Here is a 20,704-nt window from a genome sequence, read left to right as displayed (position 1 = left end):
ATTTATATGTAAGATATGTCGCTTCTACGAAGGTCAAAACTAGTAGGACATATACCTTTTTGCAGTTTATGTTTATAGATTGGGAAAGTAATGCATTCAATGTCCGTTGTTACTGTAAGAATAAGCACGTGTGACTGATACTGGTGGTTTTGATTGCCAATTAGACAAATATCCAAAAAGATCATAGAGGATGAAGATGTACAACTATGGGTCACTGTAATTCTTTAACAATAAGTGAAATAAAGCTATAAAAACTTCTGTCAGGACAAAACGCGAAACAATTAAAAAGTTTAAATCAACGCGAAATTTTACTACAGCCGCTTAAATCATAAAAAAACCTTTGATTCAATTTTTGAGATTTCATTTAAATCGACACCATATTTCAAAATTGTTACAATGACAATAGAATGTTAAAATGTATTGACTCCTATCAATTCAAACCTACGTGACGAAACCGTAAATACTTTATACTTTGATAGTGGAAAAATATGTATCTTCCTTCTAAATCTGGTCAAAAGTTATCGAACTAAACACTCATTGTTTATCGATACATCCTAAAGTGCTTGAACAAAGATTAAACTATTTGTTTGTTATTGTACTTTATACTTTGTATAAATGGCGGTCCATCCTAACTGTTATGTATGTATAATTAACTTTAACTTTTATATCGACAATATTGGTGGTTCTAAGGAATCTAGAAAAAAAATTAGAAAATTAGTTCTTTATAACTATGTTGCATTATGTTTTTAATTGAAATATAATCACTTTAACACTAATAGATTAATATATGTTGTTGATATTCTTTACATTCAAAAGTATGTTGTTGTTTACAGCTTTCATTTAAGTTTCACAATGAATGATTCAATTTAAACCGTCTTGCAGACAAGGCTTGGAATGGACAGTTCCATCCTATTTTGTTCTTCTTTAATAGGTTGAACTTGAAGGGTATGGTAGTTTAAAAACTTGAATAGTGTTTTAGTTTCATATTTTTTTTTACTATCATGCAAATACAAATGTATAACACATAAATGATGGTATTTTAAATATTTTCATATAATTCTATATTATTAATATTTTCAGTTTGGAGAAACACCATGCTGATATTCTCGCGAGCCTTTGATTTTATCTATGACGTCAGTTGATTGTACTTATCTGTACGTACATGGCAAAACCCCAGTTGATTTATTGGGCATGCCTTGTTGTTTTTATCCTACATGAAGCATTAGGAGACAGAGAATCTAGCAAAAACATTGGTATGTGTAAAAATATGCATATTACGCAAAATTCCCAATGATTAATATTTAACAAACTGATTGAGCTAACGATTGAAAATAAAAAGACCATGATTACAGTAATACAGTGCTGCACATTGAGTAGGAGGAGTCTTCGGTTCAGGTTCATGTTTCAAACATAAAAAGTGCCATACTTCTAGGACGAGAAGTACCCTCCAAAATCAGAAAAAAAGAGTTGGGTTCGTTATAAGGCGCTTAATTGTCCAACTACTCAAGATTAATGACTATATATCATATGGCAGTCTTTTTTGTCCTCTTTTTTTTCATTTCATGTTCATTTTTGTATCTCCATTTTCATTCTGATTTAATATCCCCATTTTCATGCTGATTTGATGTGCCCATTTTCATATTGATTTGATATTCGACAATTTTCATGTCAATTTTTAAATTTTTAAATTCCGTTTTATGTTGGGTTTTTTTCTCTCACTATTTTCATGTTGATTTTATATCACAATCTTCTTATTCAGATATTATTAACAAGGTGTATGTTTTTTTTGTTAAAAAGATATTTATTACGTTTGGGGTATGTGTCTTTCAACAGACAGCCGACATTTCTGTTGGAACTGACTGAGTTCATCGTCTTGCCGACTTGTACCTTTATTCGTATTTGGCTGACTCCATACACGAGATTCTCGTGAAAAGTGATGGAACCAAGTTTTATTGGGCCCTTTTACTTCGACTTAGATCATTTAGATAGTCCCTTCCCTGTTATAATATTCTATCCTCTTTCTTTTGAATACATGTATACCTCAAGTAGACAGGAGTCGAATACAAACTTGCTGTTGACATATTTTAAAATACATATATTTGGTAATCTTTTGAAGGAAATAATTGGTACAATCAAAGTTTTGTTTGATAGCAAAATGAAAATATGTGGGTTTTTTTTAATTTTTTTTAATATACAAGTTAATTGATTAGAAACAAATCAATGCAACATAACTTAATATGATTTATTTTGTTATCACTAGAATGTTTCCGTTGTGTCTACCTATATCGTGAGAAGATTTCTTGTGAGTGGCAGGCAAGTTCGACATGTACCAGCTGGACATTTACTTACAGTCTAGAGTAAGTTGTTCAATATTTTACAATCCATTACGGCATTAATCTTTTACGCAAATAACTAAATATATTTTAATATTTAGACTTAATTTCGAAGATTTTGCAACATCATAAATAACATATTAGTGTGTTAACAAAAAGGAACATAGTTAAAAATCCTTACATTTAGCAAATTTGTGATGCTCTACTTATATTCCTTGAAGGCGAAGGAAATCAGTTTTGTGGAATACCATATTCCAAACCCAACGAAAGCTTGAGGTATTTTTTTTAAAACAGATAAATATTACTTATATTATAACGTATCCGTTCTAAAAGTAAATTGTGATCATTATCCTTAATTAGACTGCACTTTAGATGAGAGTTACTACAATATAAAAGTGTTTCCTTACGACTGAGTAGTAACACCTGAGTCAAACAGTAAAAGGGTGATTGTATTTTTTTTTCATCAACGAGGGGGATTGCGCATCTGAAAATGGAAAATTGCAACTTTCAAAACAACATTTAAGCCATGAAAATTTAGGTCATAGAGTGAAATTTTATCAGGTTTGGTTTGTGATCCAAGACGCTTCGATTGCTACATACGCTTTTATATATCTCCAAATCTGTTTTATCCTTGGAAAATTGCGTTCAATTGTATGGTAAATTCGATGGTTTATATTAATTAATGCGTCTCAATTTGAATGCCTATAATGATCAGAAATGGTGCTTATACATGTTTATCTGCTGCAGAAAAATTAATACCATTAATATTATTCTTATTAGGGAAGGTTTGGGTTAAAATTCAAATGCATATGTTAGTTGAGGAAGACGATTTATTTATTAGAACTTGATTTCAGTAACTCATTGATTAAGACCGTAAGGTGACCGTAAATTGTTTTAAAACTTCTATGTCGTTTGGGTCTGTCTGAGAGTTGTCCCATTGACGATTATACCACATCTTTTTTTTTTATCTTTATTGCACGCTTCTAGTCTTATATTTATGAAAGGACGTGATTCAAGAAGCGACCAAGAATGCGTGTTTTTTTTGTGCTACCAATATTGATTATCATCAGACAATAACTGATATGTATTAGATTGAACTCACATTCAATTAATTAAAGTTCAACATTATACTTTTTAAGGTTGTTTTTTTCTAACCAACAACCAACACATTTGCAACATTGATTAAACTCAATTTAGTAGTTTAGTTTATTTCATAACAGAGATAAATAACACTTTTCTGTCACAGGAATTCCGTGTATCACAATACATCAAGACCTATCCACAATTACAACTGTACAGACCTGGTATCAACATCGCACTGTAAGCAGATAGTAGAAACTACAAACTGTTTAGTTGGAAATGGGCTTTGTCTAAATGATAAAGAATCTTATGAATTCGGCTTGTCGGGAGTTTGTGAGAATAACACATTGGCTTCAGGAAAGTTTGTGGTTCCTCTCAACGATACATACGGTAAGAATAGTATTGACTAAATTCATCTAATTCAATAATAAATAATGACATTTTAAATTATTTACCTAATTTTTTCATGCACAAAAATATATTGAAGTATATAGAATCATTTTCATAACAGCTTAGACAAGACCATATAAGAGACATTGGATGTAATGTCTCCATTCAATCCGGACGTTGCAGCCTATTTTACTTCACGAATATTTAAATATACACCAAACTTAGCTTCTGATTTTTTGTTGGTTGGGAGAATTCAAAGGTTTACAAAAATGATTTCACAACATACATAGAAACGAACTAATAAATAACAATTGCCATATTTAAGACTTGGTACAGGTCATTTTAAGAAAATAAATGGTGGGTTGAACCTGGTTGTGTAAACGTCAATGACATGTAGCAACCGACGACGACAAAACTAACCGAAATAAACGAAACACTGTCTTTCATACATATGACTCTGTACTTAAACCTCCCATTATTGTGCTATTGTAGTACATTTTTATATTCTTGTCTTTTATTTTTTCTAATGTGCTTTGTCTATATGTGTCTTTGATACATATATGACGTTGCTCTGTACTTATACACCCCGTCATTGTACTATTGTGCTTTGGTAAATTTGTTATTCTTGTCTATTATTTTTGCATTATTACTTTGTCTATATTCCTTTTGTGCTTCTTTCGGTTACATATTTGTTTGTGTTTAAAGTTATTATGTTTACAACACAATGTTGACTGCTATATCCCTATTTTTGACATTTTTACCTAATGATGCTTGTTTGTTTTGTTCACACATCGTTGTCAGTATAATGGAATTTGATGCGACTGTAATACAAGTGTGAGATTAGCTAACTTTAAAACCAGGTTTAGTCCACTATTTTCTATATAAGAAAATACCTGTACCAAGTCAGAAATAAAGTAGTTATCCATTCGTTTGATGTGTTTTAACTTTTGATTTTGCTATTTGATTATGGACTTTCCTTTTTGAATGTTCCTCAGAGTTCAATATTTTTGTGATTTTACTTTTTAACACCCTATGCTTACAGCAACCATTACTCTGATGATAGCAATACGTATAATATAAAAACTTGAAAAAGGCTTCGATTAATGCGTCTATAGGATTGAAAACTGTGTGTATTGTAAAAAAGCGTCTAATATAATTCAAAGTGTAAGACTCTTTTCTGAATTCCAATAATCGTTATTTCTAACTATTGATATCTTCGCAACTGTATCGCTTCATATATATATTTAAATGTGAAATGTTTTGTAGATATGTGTCTCATAAGCCAATCTTATGGCTGGGTACTGATGGTTTTAATGTATATCTTTATTATGTCATTGTATAATGTTCAATCAGTATGTGACACAATTATAAAATAAAATTTATTTATTATATATAGGTTATTGTTTAATCAAGTTTATTCTTCTAACATATTTAAGGAAGAATTGATTGAGCGACATCGTTCTGTTTTCAGCTAAAATGGAACCAGTTGAACACATTTTCGTTTCTCCAACATCAAACACATTAACAATTGGATGGAAGTTCAACAAACCAATCAATATGTATGACAGTCCCGAATACGTTTGTCAGCTGAATGTAGTGTCTAGAACTCAGCCTTATACTAGTAATGTAAGTTTTGGGATATATTTCCATATTTCTGCTGCCTTGTAAAGATAAACTCTCTTTTAAAGTATATTCTATGAATGAATATTGTCCAAATTTTGCAAATCGGGTGATGCATGCATAGCAGGAGACGCTTTCCCTGTCGACGCACCAGCCTCTAGCTTATTTTGAAGTTCATGCTATTCTGTTATTTTTTATATTGTATCTTTGTAATGAATTTTTAAGATTTGAACATCGGTAAACTTGTGTTGCCTATTTACCTATGAAATACTGAATTGTGAAATTATTTTCAAAACAGCTTGGAAGGAATATGACAACTTTTTTGTCTTTTTAAGTGTTTTTCAGTTGTCTGTCCATAATAAGTAAGACAGTTTGGTTGTCTCGTTTTCATTTTTTTAAATTTTGTCATGCCGCGACCGTTTATATAAAAGAAGAAGAAGAGGTATGATTGCAATTGAAGCAACTCTCCACTAGAGACCAAATAACATAAAGAACGAGAAACAAATATGATATACAGCAACAACGACAACCACTGAATTACAGACACTTGACTTGGAACAGGCACATTCAGAATGTGGCGGGGTTAAACATCATTGCTGGTGCCAAACTATCATAGCTTGTCATGCGGTGTTCATTTTGCTCATTGTTGATAGCCGCACAGTGACCTATAGTTGCTAAAATCTACGTCATTTTGGTTTCTGAGGGAAAGGTTTCTCATCCTTCATCTTATTCTAAACTTGTAAGTGCTCCAATGGAATATTTTTTTCTTATTAGATAACACTTAACACATCAAACCAAACAGTGGCTACTAATATATCTGGTGTGATGCCTGGAACATCTTACAACTTTAAAATTAAATGTCGCCCAGAGAACTCATTTGTTTGGAGCGAGGAATCTGAAATTCAAGCTACCTCTGAATATACAGGTATTCACAATCAATGAAATTAATAAAGAATATATTGTAAGTCATTCAATATGTACAGATTAAAAGCATATCGAAAATGATAAAAGTTGATTCAGTAATTCAACTGGGCTGAAATACACTGTTAAATTTTTCATTGATCATTGTGCAACTTAAGTCCATTATTATTCAAAAACCACATTAATGTTTCACAATATGGAATAAATATATTGAATTAACAACCATTTTCTGATACTATATGTTCATAAGTTGCATTTATCTTATAGTTCCTCTAACTGGGCCATCACTAACTTCCGGTGGATTTGTCAAGAAAACAGGAAACATATACATTTATTTCAAGGTAAAGTAAAAGATGAATCTGTATGTTTTGGTATTATTTTAAGACATTTTTTTTCAAATACAATAAGATCCTTCTAATATTTTGTCACTTTTATATTTTGTGATTACATTGAAATGGTATTTCTAGGAACCACAAAAGTATAAGGCACAAGGAAATATATCAAGTGTACAGTTAACCTTACAAAGTTTAATCTCGAATGATACCATGACAACCACTGTTCATGATACAAACACAGCAGATATAAAGACTTGTTGGGCATCTGGACATGCTGGATTTAGACTAAATGCAGTAGCAAAGAACCAAATAGGATGGTCTCACAATGTTACAGAAATCGTTTTCCATCCAGATAGTGGTAAGTAAATTAATCTAATTTAGAAAGAAAAAAAAAGTATTTATTAATTCGTGATCAGGTATATATGTTGACAGATTTTGGCCTTTTTAATTTGTTTGTCAAAACATATGTTATCTGATTGTACTGTACATTGAAATTTTTTGTCAAAAATATGTTAATTTGCACCACCTTTTAGGCAAATATTGTTGCAAGCTAAAATTCGAAGAATGATATGTTTACGACTATTTCTAAAATGTTTTATGGGTAATGCAATTCTATAGATATGCCTAGACCATTGTATGTGATTGTGGAGGTCAACAAAACTAGGAACTCCTTTACCATAAGTTATGAAGGTGATATCAGTTCGTCCAATATAACATATATTTGGTGCCGCGGACGTATAGGGCAGCCGTCTGGGATTGTTATATGTGAGGTTAGTACAAAATAAAATATAACAAAATACAAGAACAAAATGAAATAAAAATATCAAAACGTTCGACGACTCATAGTTCGTATAGATTTATTAACAAAATATATTCTATATTGTATACGGATTTTAGTTAATATATCATATTGAAATTCATGGGAGAAATTCCTTGGGATTTGTAGGAATTTTATACCGGCGTCACACATCAGCGTATAGCACCGATAATACACCGGGCGTAGTAAAAAAACATGTACGGTGCCAATTAGTCTGTTTCCCGGCCGTTATTGAAATTCTCGACAATATTTGTATATTCCGAAGGCATACTGGATATTTTACCGAGGGGACCAACCTAGCTGCTAATATGCTATTAATTTTGGATACATTGAATTTGTCAATCTTATCTGTATCGTGTGAACATTAAGCGTATTTAGGCGTACTAGAAGCGTACACAAGCGTTAATCGGGCGTTCAAGTAACGTATGTTGGCGTCTGTTTGGCGTTTGTCTAACGTAGATGAAATCCACGCTACGAAGGAAAAAAAGATTTTTTTTAACACTCCGTGGCGACGTACGTCGGAGCAATACGCTGATGTTTGACGATGATATTAAAAATTTCCTGGAGTTAAAGCGTTCACCAAGCGTATACCTTTGAAATTCGACGTACTTCAAACTTATGCAACGCACGTCTTACGATTTTGTGGTGAGAACTGGTGTCATGAAACAGTTCTTGTCTATCTACTATTAATGCTCGAGTAACACCTCCTTAACAATATTTTATACGTCGTTATCGAAGAGAATGAATGTATGTGCCGAAACAATACTTCCACAAAATAGATGGCTGTCTTGACAAATGTTTTTTACTATCTTTTTTGCGAAAAAAACTCATCATTGATAATAGGCTTAAAATGTGTATGACAGACGCACATTTCGTCTAAAAAAGATTAAATAAAAAAAGTAAAATCACAAAAATACTGAACTCCGAAAATTCAAAACGGAAAGTCCCTAATCAAATGGCAAAATCAAATGATAAAATACATCAAACGAATGGACAACAACTGTCATATTCCTGACTTGGCACAGGCATTTAGAAATGTAGAAAATGGTGGATTGAATCTTGTTCGAGAGCGCTAAACCTCTCACTTGTATGACAGTCGCATCAAATTCCTTTATATTTCAACGATGCGTGAACAAAACAGACATAAAAGGTAAAATAGTCAAAATATGGGTACATTGTGTCACAATCTCAAAACAAACAAATATTTAACAAAAAAACACAAAAAGCATAAGTGATGCTAAAAAAAATAGAAGTATAAAAACATTTTTTTAACTTATCAACAAAAAGAAATAAACACAAGCTTCTAAAATTATTTCATGTGGATCCTTGAACTCTTTCATCTTGTAATAGTATTAAACATTTGACTTTTCTACACTTTACCCAAGTATTTCCCATTCCAAACTAAAAGACAAATTGAAAGAGTTGGTATTGCTTTGTTTTATAAAAAAGAATGACCAGCAAAGATACAAATACATTGTCTTAGGGTGGGATAAATCCTCGTTTGTAAAGGATCACACTGATTCAAACAAAAAAATTCTGAAACTGACATTATCAAGATGCTTGCTTTCTTAATTGACAATATATTTGTTAAGTTTTTGAGGACGTGTTTTTCAACAGACTGTCCAATGGGAACCAATTGTGCCCCTCATCTTGCCGACTTGTTTCTTTATTATCATGAGGCCGTTAGCAATATCCTTTAATTTTACTTTCCGCTATATAGATGATGTTCTTTCACTAAATCATTCGAAATTTTGTGACTATGTTGAACGCATCTATCCCATCGAACAAGAGATAAAGGATGCAACATATAAAGCTTAGTCTGTCTCATATCTTGACCTTCATCTAAAAATTGACAATGAGGCTCGGTTGAAAACAAAACTTTAAGACAAACGAGATCAGCTCCTCAATTGTGAACTTTCCATTTCTATGTAGCAACATTCCAGCAGCGCCTGCATACGGAGTATATATCTCCCAATTGATATGATATTCCTGCGCCTGTCTTTCCTATCATGATTACCCTGATAGAGAGTCACTGCTCACAAGGAAGCTATTAAACCAAGAGTTCCAAATGGTGAAGTTGAAATCATCCCTTCGTAAATTTTACGGACGCCATCACGAGTTGGTTGACCGTTATGGAATAACCGTTTCACAGATGATATCGGATATGTTTCTTACGTTGTAACTACAATCCCTTTTCAGGAATGTGACCTACCGAATTAGACTATTTATCGAGTATGAAATAACGTGAGCAACACGACAGATAACTCCTGTTAAGCAGGATCTGCTTACCCTTCCGGATCACCTGAGATTACCCAAGTTTTTGTACGGGTTCGTGTTGCTCACTCTTCAGTTTTCAGTTTCCCTAAGTACAATGATGCAAGACAGATCCTTCTTGATTCCATTAACTCCATTACTGATAATGTTGATATAAATATTGAATTATTACTTTTTGGAAACAGATACTTTTCATATGATATGAATATTGCTATTTTTCATAAATATATCAGTGACACTCAACGTTTTGTTTGAAACTAACTTATTTTTTGTTTCATTTAGTTTTATTTTTTATTTTTTTTCCTCCACTTAAACATTAATTCATTTAATCCACTAAGCAAGCTTAGTGTCTCTTTCAAACCATATATATATATTTCTAATGAATTATAAAGGATATTTGCATGTTTCAAGGTTCTTGAATACATGATGAGTAATTGCCTATATACTTAAATATACTTTGCATTTAGTAAGTAACACTGTAAACATATATATTTGCTCGTGTGTGCTCATAAGTAGCATGCATGTTCCACTATATGTATATTGCATTATTTTAATACAGTTGTTATAATTGAATTATACCTTGAACATGTAATATGGAGAGAGCTTTTATAGGCTGTGCCTGTTGCTCAATCCTTTTCATATCTTAATGAATAAAATATGTTTAAAATTCAGTTTTCCATGTTGTTTCTTGTTAACAATTATTTGTCTGTTTGTCTTTTCATTTTTAGCCATGGCGTTGTCAGTTTTTTTTCGATTTATGTGTTTGACATTTTGAAGAAATAAGTTGTTATAAGTAAAACGATTTATGGTGTATTACAAGAACTTTACTACTTGTATTTAAGGAAGATGTTAACTGGAAATATTCTACAGATGAAAAGTTAACTGGAATACTGGATACTCAGTTCAGTGATCGTTGGCATTTTGGAATGTCTATTTCAACGAACAAAAAAGATTCTGGCATCGAATGGGAAAATTGTATATTTCATCCGACAGAAAGAGGTATGTCTTTATCTGTCGCATGCATTCTCATTATCCTTATTCTTAATAAATATCCATGTACCTTGTTAAAATCAACTTTCTCCGTTGCAAATTTTTTATTTATCAACTAATAGCGGGGGTAGATTTCGGAGAAAAAAAATCACTTTTTCTGGAAATCCTTTGATGCCGACGAATCCCTCTTTGTTGGTGGGCGTTTCGCTCCCGGGGATATTACCTGTAAAGTAGTCGCCACTTCGGTATTAACATGAATATCAATTATGTGGTCATTTTGATAATTTTCTGTTTCAAAAGTATGAATTATTCGAAATACTAAGGATTTTCTTATCCCAGGCATAGATAACCTTAGCCATATTTGGCATAACTTTTAAAAAATTAGGGTCATAAATGCTCTTCAACTTTGTATTTTTTTTTTGGCTTTCTAACTATTTTGATCTGAGCGTCACAGATTGGTCTTATGTAGACGAAACGCGCGTCTGGCGTATTAAATTATTAGCCTGGTACCTTTGATTTCTATTTGTCCATCAATTCCGATGTTTTCTATAGTTAGTCTAATGTTTACCACTTTAGTTGTATCTGAAGGTAGATAATCTAAGATTATCGGCTTGAATCTATTTTTTTAAAGAAGAAAATAGCAATTATTCATTGGTTTATAAATTTTGACAGCAACGATTTATAGCATATTTTTTTTAAACCAACCGTTGATAAATTAAGAAAACACCAAGAACATAAGGTCACGACTACCACAAGCAAAACTGGCCACAGATAAATTTCATTATTCTCTAAATGTCACATTTGGTAGTTTAACTCCTAAAATTCATTCATATTTATATCTGTTTTTTAAATACTTTGGTTTGAGTGTTCTTGATTAAAGTGAAATACCTTTCGAACGCACAAAATTTATACATTTTATTTTCATTTACCAGTACTGGATCTATACTTCTGCAGGTTGACTGTTATTCCCACCAAGTGTATCAATAGCTCAGTAGTCAGTATTGAGGTACTGCAATGATTTCTAAAAAATTTCACGAGGATGAATTAGGAAAATACTAAAAATTGGTGGTGCGAATTACCTGTAACAAACTCTTCGATGAATTTGAAGGTGTAGTACAATTGTGGCGATATGAAACTCATATCGTTTCTACTAATCATGTATTGAAACCTTTTTTTCAGTCAAACTAGTAACATTATATTTTTTTTTTACATAAGTTTACATGTATATATACATCCTTGTGTCGTTTTCGTGACTTGTTTAAATCTAGAGCAAGACTTATATTAAAACCCCTGCCCTTTTCATGTGAATCTCAATAAAAGAGTTTAAAATTAAGTGTATTCTAATGTAACCCAAATATAATTTATCATTTCAGATAATAGAAATTTAAAACCGACAATTAACAAAATTGGTACCACCTTTATCATGTTAATGATTCCAAGAAGTTTCTGTCAGCCAAATGGATACAGACCATTACAGTACTCTGTTCAATACGGACTCTTAAATAGTAAGTGTTTCGTTTTCATTCCTTAAACGAATTATACATCAGTGGATCGATGTGTATGTTCATGGAATTATATAGAGTACTTAGAGCTTTTGCCTACAAAGAAGGTGCAAGGAATGCCTAAATTTAAAAGCAAATTTAAAAAGTCGCCACTATCAACCTATATATGTATAGCCACAATCTATTCACCATACAACTTTCAACCAATAATGTAAAACAGCGAGAATTGCTACTGCGATAACTTTCGTGTGAACAGTTTGGGGAATATACATGCGCTCAATGGCTAAACTCCAAAGACCTTTCTTAAGTCGATAATATTTGAAAATTATTCAAGTACAAAGTGTATAAACAAGTCATGTCTACAAACTTTGTTATTGAATATATTTGAGATAATCTGACCTTTATCTTTTTAGACCGTGTGACAAATAAAACAACATGGAAAGCTTCCAGTACAAGAAACAACATAACTATTGACGGGCTGAAGTCAAATTATGTCTATAAACTGGTCTACAGCACAGAATATAATTACGGAACAAACCTTCCAGTTACTTTCACTGTGACAACATTAACAGGTACATAAATATAAACAACTGAATTCCTTATACTATTTACCCTTTTAAGTGAAGAAGTGCTGAACATTGTGTATTACTATAGTGTAGGGACAGGTGATTAGAAAAAATCAAATAAACAGCCTTGTTTGATTTTGAAATATGGAAATTGAATACATTGCATTATATACTTATTTCATTACATACTGAAAGAACGCGAAGTATGTATGTTGCATGAATGGAGGGATTGTTTGAGGCATCGGTTGTTTGAGACAACGATTGATTGATATAGAGTGATATATAAAGAGATACATAAAATGGATATACATATTAAAGACCGGAAGAGAGCGAGAGATTTGTAAAAAAAATGTTTTACATTTTCTAGTATTGTACATTCTGATAGTTTTGAATAATAAAGGCAATAGTAGTATACCGCTTTTTAAAACTCATAAATCGATTGAGAGAAAACAAATTATAATTAAAAACTCAGACCGAGGGAAAGACATCAACTATAAGAGGAAGACAACGGAACAGCAGAAACACTGAAATGCATCAAAAACTAACGCCAACGTAAATAGGAACGGACTATTTCATAACAACTACCATATTACTGAATTGGCACATGGTATTTTGAGAAAGCATTGTAGGTAGAACCTTGTTGTAAGGCTAGCCAAACCTCCTGCTTATTTGGCAATGCTAAAAAATATCGCTAAAATGACAACACTACGTGTAAAACGAATGATTTTATATTTTGTATGTAAAGAAACGAAGGACTCAGCGGTATCGAATAGCGTTGTTATCTTGGTTACCTGTCTTGCTGTAGGTCTTGTTGGATGTGTACTTTTAGCAGTCAGGTATAATAATCTTATTTATTTATCATAAATGTAAGGAAATATTAAGTTTTATTAAATCATGAACAAAGCGTCTTTCCACGTTGTTTTAAAGAAAAGACACTTGTCAGTATACGTTGATATGTCTAGCAATTTGCGAACACTGGAATAGCAACTAAAAACTGATATCTGGATGCCAATTTTCAGTCTTAAACCTTGGTCAATATTAAACCATATGACAAGCTCCATATCAACACTAGTTTGGGAAAGTCGGAAATGAAAGATGTATAACCACTGGAACCGATAGGTCGTGTTGTTTATAATGGTAAATTGAATAAAAAGCGCTGGAAGTTACTTTCGATAAATATATTGACCGCTTTGATATCATAAAATATGGAAGGAAATACTTTCAACATTCATAAAAAAAAATGGAACACTACATCTGTAAATCTAAAATCATACACCTTATGAAGACAGGAAATCATGATCATGGCCAACGTAGTGACCATATAAGGTTAAAAAAAGATTAAAACAAATCAAAAGTAGAAAGTAATTCTGTGTCCCGTTTCCTTTAGGTTGTAAACTAAATAGTCTTTCACACATGTCTTTGTCTTATTTAGAAATAATTTAGTTGATCATTCATTATTCAGTAATGAAAATCTCTATTTTAGATTTAAAGATAAATTGAAAGACATCTTCAAATGTTTGTGTTATAAACCTGACATAGAACCGCCAACCATACCCATCAATACCATTTCAAGACAGGTAAGATTATCTGTATGTGTACTGTTAGTCCCCGGGGGTATTACCAGCATAGTAGAATGTACTTCGGTACTGACATGAACATACATATATTGTGTTATGGACACTACTTAACTTAAGGAATATAATCCAATATGCAATGCTCCGATATCGAACTCCGTTCTTGTTTAATATGTTGTCCTTTTTATTTTATCAGCCATTCAATCTTTTAATCAGTTTTTTTATTGGACTCACTGAAAAGCCATTTATTGTGGAAAATGGTATCTGGTGCAGTAGAATTTGAACCGTTATTGGTATAACTGAAAATGAATGTACGTGACTTCTTACGTTATTCTAAAAATTCCTACATGAATAAAAAGTTAAATAACAAAAATACCGAACGCCGAAAAATATTTCAAAGGGAAAATACATAAGCAAATGGCAAAATAAATGTAAGTGCTTATTGCAATATTTGTAATAACTTCATAATTAGTTTGTATTTCTTCTAATGATAGTACATGTATGTAATTTTAAAATGTTTGTCTGTTGTTCGTTGTCATTTTCGTTTTTCAGCCATGGAGTTGTTAGTTTATTTTCGACTCATGAAATTGAATGTCTCTTTACATATATTTCGTCCTCTTTTAAACATATTTATCTAAAGGGAAAATAGTTTAATGATCGAACTCGAATTAGAAGACAAATTAAGTTACCAAACAATGAACGAGTGAATCGCATGAACTCCGCAAGGAGGGGGACTATGTACGTCGGAAGGGTAAACGTTTCCAATCATGCTGCTATGAAATCAGTACAATCCATGCGTATCGACACTTGGTCAACATGTCACAATCGGGATTATGACTGAAAATATGAATATGTATATATCTTCGCATGCCAAAGAATTGGTGTATTCAAGTAGCGATTATACAAATAAAACGCTTTGTTTTACATTGTTTGACTGCTGTACCCCTATTATCGACATTTTTACCTATTGTTTCAGTTTGTTTTGTTCACACATCGTTGTCAATATAATTGATTGTTATAAAAGTGAGAGGTTTAGCTAGCTATAAAACCCGGTTTAACCCACCATTTTCTACATAAGAAAATGTCTGTACCAAGTCAGGAATATTACAGTTGTTATCCATTCGTTGGATGTGTTTGAGCTTTTGATTTTGCCATTCGATAATGGACTTTCTATTTTTAATTTTCCACAGAGCTTAGTCTTTTTGTGATTTTTTAATTGAAGATATCACAACCGGAATCGTTACCCGGTGTTCTAAGAAAGGTTTGCTTATTATGTGTTTCATACGACAAATTAAATTTTTCACATTGGAAAAAGCGGGATTGGAAAAGCGGGAATCACTTTCTGACTATAGTCACAATTTGACAGTTTTTGCTTGTATAGCAATAATGTGATACTGTGTTGATGCATTCCCAATTAATTGTAGTTGCTTTTCAGACTTTAGTTTTAAAGCATTTGATAAAAGGGTATTACTGTTGACACGTTGTGTGCATGTGAATTGATATCAAGATTTTTATTTGTGAAACTTGCACTTGCAGACGAAGAATCTAATTCCGTTTGTTAATTTTAGTACTAGTAAACAATTGATTATACATGTAAATTAAAAAAATATATTTTAAAGGGACATTTTCTAATGTAAGACTATTGTAACTCATACATTATTGCGTTTATTTCATAATTGCGATAATTACACAACAGACAAGCTTGTTTTGTTAATTATAGCGATCTAAGAATGTTTAATACAATCAATACTATCAAAATCTTATTTTTTTATTCTTGTAAAACATATCTCGTCATAATTTTCGCAATAATAAAACATCGCAAAAATTTCAGGATTTACAGTGAATGACATTCCTTCACTTACACTTTTAGTAAAAAGATGTTGGGTGAAATGTTCAATTACAAGTCTTCGAATTTTGAAAATGAAGCTTAATATGATTTGCGTGTGCAATTTAATTGAAGTGATCTCTAAACCTTGAGATTTTATCTGTATATATGAATTTGAAATTATTCATATAATATTTCGTACATAAATGACAGTACATTATTAGTCTCCCAAAGGCTGTTTGGTATAAATATTCATGTTTATTGACTGCATATGATTAAATTTGTTATATATTGTATAATATTTCATTCATATGTACTAATTGTACTTTACAATAAAAACATATATCTATCTATCTAGGGGGCCTCGGTGGCCGAGTGATCTAAGTAGTTACTACCCCCGAGTTCGAACCCCCGCTCGTGTGGATGCACTCGACTTCAATCTTAATTGATTAGTAATGTCAGTTTTCCTATCGAAGGTCGGTGGTTTTATAATGGCACTCAGGCTTCCTCCACAAATAAAACCTGGACGCCACGAAATAGCCTAAATGCGGTGCTTAAAAGTGGCGGTAAAACACCAAAAATCAAATCAATCTATCTATCTATAATGCTGTTATGTCTGTCATGAAAGGTGACTTGTTTTAAAAGGTTTCAATTCTTTACTATGAAATTGTCTTATGTGCATTTTATTTCATTGTACATTAATCATTTTATGTGCTCTTAGACGCATTTGTAGGTATCCTGACCCCGTTTTAAGGAGGTAGTTTCTTAATAAAAATATAAGATATATATATCAGCTATTATTTAGATTACATTATTTTGATTCATTAATATTGAATAGTTGGATTATATCAATATATATGTCAAATAAAAGCTTTGATATATACATATGTAGGAACTAGAAGTAAGCAATGATAAAGTGGATGAGGATGAAAATGACAATATGCCTGAAAATAACGGCTACGTTAAAGTACATGTATTTGGTACAACGAATAGTAATCATTCCAATAGTTCAGGCATGTCTGATGATGCTTCAAATTCAGGATGCCCATTGCTTGAAACATCAATGGGAAAGTGTTTGCATTCTCAAAACAAATTGGAAAGCACTTCAGTTCCTGTAAATGAGTGTCATTCAGATCTGATTGTTGAAGAAGATCAGACGAGAGATATAAATGAATGCCTTGTACATTCTGTTGATTCTTATGTTCAGAGCGACGTTTTTGAAGTGCCTAGTGTATTGCCGGAAAACTCAGATGTGAGTAAAACATTACTTTCAAAAAATCTTTAATATCAAATCTAGAGTCAAAGAACATAAATTACACCATGGGTGTTCAAGTTCACCATTAAATATTTCAAGTAAGTATGCTGGTTAATGGGAAACATTTTTATTTTACCTACATCCACCGAGGCGAAATTTGGTTCTGTAGCTGCTCCAAACATCAGTAATTTCATCAATTCAAAACACTAATAGGGAAGTAACCAGTTTGTGTCATATGTCATATGCAGCTCCAACGGTTTTCTTTAAACATCATTGTAATTGTGCACAATGGTCGCACACAGAATGAAGACGTTCAACTTCTTTTTACATATTATTTATTTTTTTCATTGTTTATGTGAAAAATAACGATGCAAGTCTTCCCATGGAATCACTATACGTATTACGGGTCACCTAAAAAAATTCGCAAAAAGAAAAACACACACTATACAAATCATGTAAGATGAAAAGTTAAATCTGGCATTAGTGCTATACAGATAAAACTATTTTAAGACTAAGCATTTTCTTTACTACGGTAGTTACTCGATTTTGTTGCATTTTGATTGGTTTCATCTATTATAATCTTAAAATTTTCAAATCTTTATAGCACTTTAGTCTCTTCTTCAAAACTGTAATATCTTATCGGCCAATGCACGATATTTTTCTTTTAATTTTAAATCTTACTGGTTTTTTTTTTCATTGCTTGGTACCAAAAATAAAGTTAATTTACCAAAACCCAGCTCATTGCCACCATACGTTCATATGCCAGTTTTCAATAAGAAACATGGTCAGTGGTTATCTTTAGTTACACATCATTGTTGTATTTTATTACATTTGGTGCTGTTGGCAAATCTTACAGTATAAGGCTTTTGCTAATTTTCCAGACTCGGCAAGATGTATTTCACTACAGTATAGCTTAGAATAACTTCTTCAAAACTGATGTGTCCGTTTAAAAATAATAGATATAATGTTATTAAAAGAGTTACAAATATTATTATCTTCTTTCTGAAATAGTTGCCTTTCTATTTTGTGATTTTCATAAACTACCATGGTTTTAACATTCTATATTTGTTTCAGACTAGGTGTGTTGTTCAGGTAAGATGGTGTCAACAGGTAAATGATGAAAATATTGACAAAGAAGCAGGCCGAAATTGCAAAGTTCAGGAAAATTCATATTATCCGGAAGACAATATAAAACTTAATTTAGCAAACGACTGCACGGGGTATTTAGAAGAACCCCTAGACAATGATATAGACAGAAGATCTAACCAAAATGATGAAGTTAATGTATTGAAAAATCAGCAAGATACGGACCATGTTTCCTCATATGTACGTACAGAAGACTTGCGCATTGAAAATTTTCAAAACCAGCAAGATGTTAATAATGCCTCCTCGTACGTTCATTCAGAAGATTTGCAAAATATAGATTTGAGATATGTCCCCTCACACAAAGGCACTGAAAACTTGTCAAAGACACCATATTGTCAAACTATGGATTCTTTCTCTACTTGTGTCTACACAGAAGATTTGCAGAAGTATCTTCCTCAACAAAATGTGGATGATATTTTATACTCCCTTACAGAATTACTGCCGAACAATCAAGACATTCAGGATTCGCCTCTTGTACAGGAGATAAAGGCGGATGAATCCAATGACGTTTCATCGGAATCGCTCAATCATCACTCTCAACCAACAAACGACAGTAGCTCATTACACGATCAAACTGATTCAGGCTTTCAGTCAAATTCAGGGTACATTTCACATGAGAAATTAAACAACCTCGGCTAACATTTTTTTAATAAACTTTTACTTTTAAGTGAGAAATTAGATAATTAATTTCAGGTCACAAGTTTCATGTCATTTCATGGTAAAAAGAAGATATTCTGATGCTACATTGAAAATTGACCGTTGGTTTTCTATGTCATATTTAAGCTTAGTTAAATGCATGTATTGTAGTCCTACTCGCTATATTGAATCACTTTGGTGTAAATTCATAGCAATTGTTTTTACTGTGTAGTTGTAATATAATATTTGCTTTTTATTAAATTGATAACATATTTGTTGATTTTGTTTAAACGATGTTGTGAGACAAATTTCAATGAAACAACAGAAAATGTAGAATTACAAAAAATAACAAGCTGCAAGACAAATTCAGAACAGAAAGTCCTTAATAAAATTGCAAAAATCAAAATCTCAAACACATCTAAAGAATGGAAATCAACTGTCATATTCCTGATTTGGTACAGGCATTCGAAACAATATATACAAATCAATGCTGAAAGATACAGTAAGAAGTAAAGTAGATTTTTAGTTATCACGATAAATACCATATGTTAAATCGGCTTGAATCTACATGGTCACGTTGTAACTGAATCAACCTTCTGTACCAAGGATATTCACAATTTCTAGATGGAAATTAGCTTAAAACCAAAAACACTGATCTGACAGTTTTTCAGTTTTAAGATTGAAGATTATGAGTGTAATAGTTTTTCAGTGTTTTGACGTTTTTTTCGGTCGATGGAATAACAAAAGGGGAAAACGAGAATCCGCCCAGAAAAATGATTCATTTCAAAGATATCGGTTTAACAGATGGCATAGCAAAATGAAACGATATATTGTATCTTTTAAAAGACTGTTAACCTTTTTACACACATCATATGCAAATTATAAAGTGGTGTTTTGATTGCTAAACAAATGCGCTATTCATAAAGGCTTCAGTATAGAATAAAAAAAAAAACAATTCACCGTACGGCTTTGAACAATGAGAACATAGTATACCGGATACTAGTAGTAAAATCATAGATAAATTAGATTATATGTATGGTATATAATAGATTATATCTATGGTAAGATACATAAGGGTCATCTTTGACGAACTGTGAATTGATTCATAAAAGAACATCGACATTCTGAATAGTATTACAACAATGAACGAAAAACAAATACATATATAACAGACATCATCCGACAAAAACGGGCGCAGGACATTTGCACATTTGTACCTGTAACACAGCAGACATTTCCGCCAAAGACACTATCTACACTTTGCACTTTAAACTTTAAACACCTGAACTAAACTTACTGGACAATTGCGCTTGTTACCTATGAAAGTTTACGTATAATCTTAACCAAATTCATAGTAGGGTATGTGTTGCTCGGTCTTTAGTTTTCTATGTTTATTATGTTGTATTTTGCATACATGTATGAGGGGGAGGACAGGGGGGT

General features: G+C 31.9%; 1 protein-coding gene across 2 annotated transcripts; it reads left to right on the top strand.

The window, feature by feature from the left end:
• The first annotated feature begins 560 nt into the window (after positions 1-560).
• On the top strand, positions 561-19,541 carry LOC139495777 (uncharacterized). 2 transcript variants are annotated; one of them, XM_071284156.1, is made up of 16 exons: positions 561-639; positions 1,081-1,253; positions 2,261-2,357; positions 3,580-3,803; positions 5,275-5,429; positions 6,198-6,348; positions 6,612-6,685; positions 6,812-7,037; positions 7,298-7,449; positions 10,613-10,769; positions 12,134-12,265; positions 12,676-12,834; positions 13,574-13,664; positions 14,312-14,405; positions 17,120-17,479; positions 18,557-19,541. In XM_071284156.1, exons 2-16 carry the CDS (start codon positions 1,163-1,165, stop codon positions 19,265-19,267), a joined length of 2,874 nt encoding a protein of 957 aa, XP_071140257.1. In that variant the 5' UTR covers positions 561-639; positions 1,081-1,162; the 3' UTR covers positions 19,268-19,541. The 2 variants fall into 2 exon arrangements, with proteins under 2 accessions (XP_071140257.1, XP_071140261.1); XM_071284160.1 differs by lacking the exon at positions 17,120-17,479 and having other exon boundaries at positions 18,557-19,397.
• Positions 19,542-20,704: the final 1,163 nt, after the last annotated feature.

This window comes from Mytilus edulis, chromosome 1 (assembly GCF_963676685.1).
Source record: "Mytilus edulis chromosome 1, xbMytEdul2.2, whole genome shotgun sequence".
In the NCBI taxonomy this organism is placed as follows: Eukaryota; Metazoa; Mollusca; class Bivalvia; order Mytilida; family Mytilidae; genus Mytilus; species Mytilus edulis.
Note: the sequence above shows the minus strand (reverse complement) of the source record. Positions and strands in the feature narration are given on the sequence as shown.

Excerpts from the sequence above, each read along its gene's own strand:
- LOC139495777 (XM_071284156.1), top strand. The coding sequence starts at position 1,163 with ATGGCAAAACCCCAGTTGATTTATTGGGCATGCCTTGTTGTTTTTATC. Across the intron at positions 12,835-13,573 it reads CACTGTGACAACATTAACAG|AAACGAAGGACTCAGCGGTA; the intron begins GTACATAAATAT and ends TTGTATGTAAAG. Across the intron at positions 13,665-14,311 it reads TGTGTACTTTTAGCAGTCAG|ATTTAAAGATAAATTGAAAG; the intron begins GTATAATAATCT and ends TCTCTATTTTAG.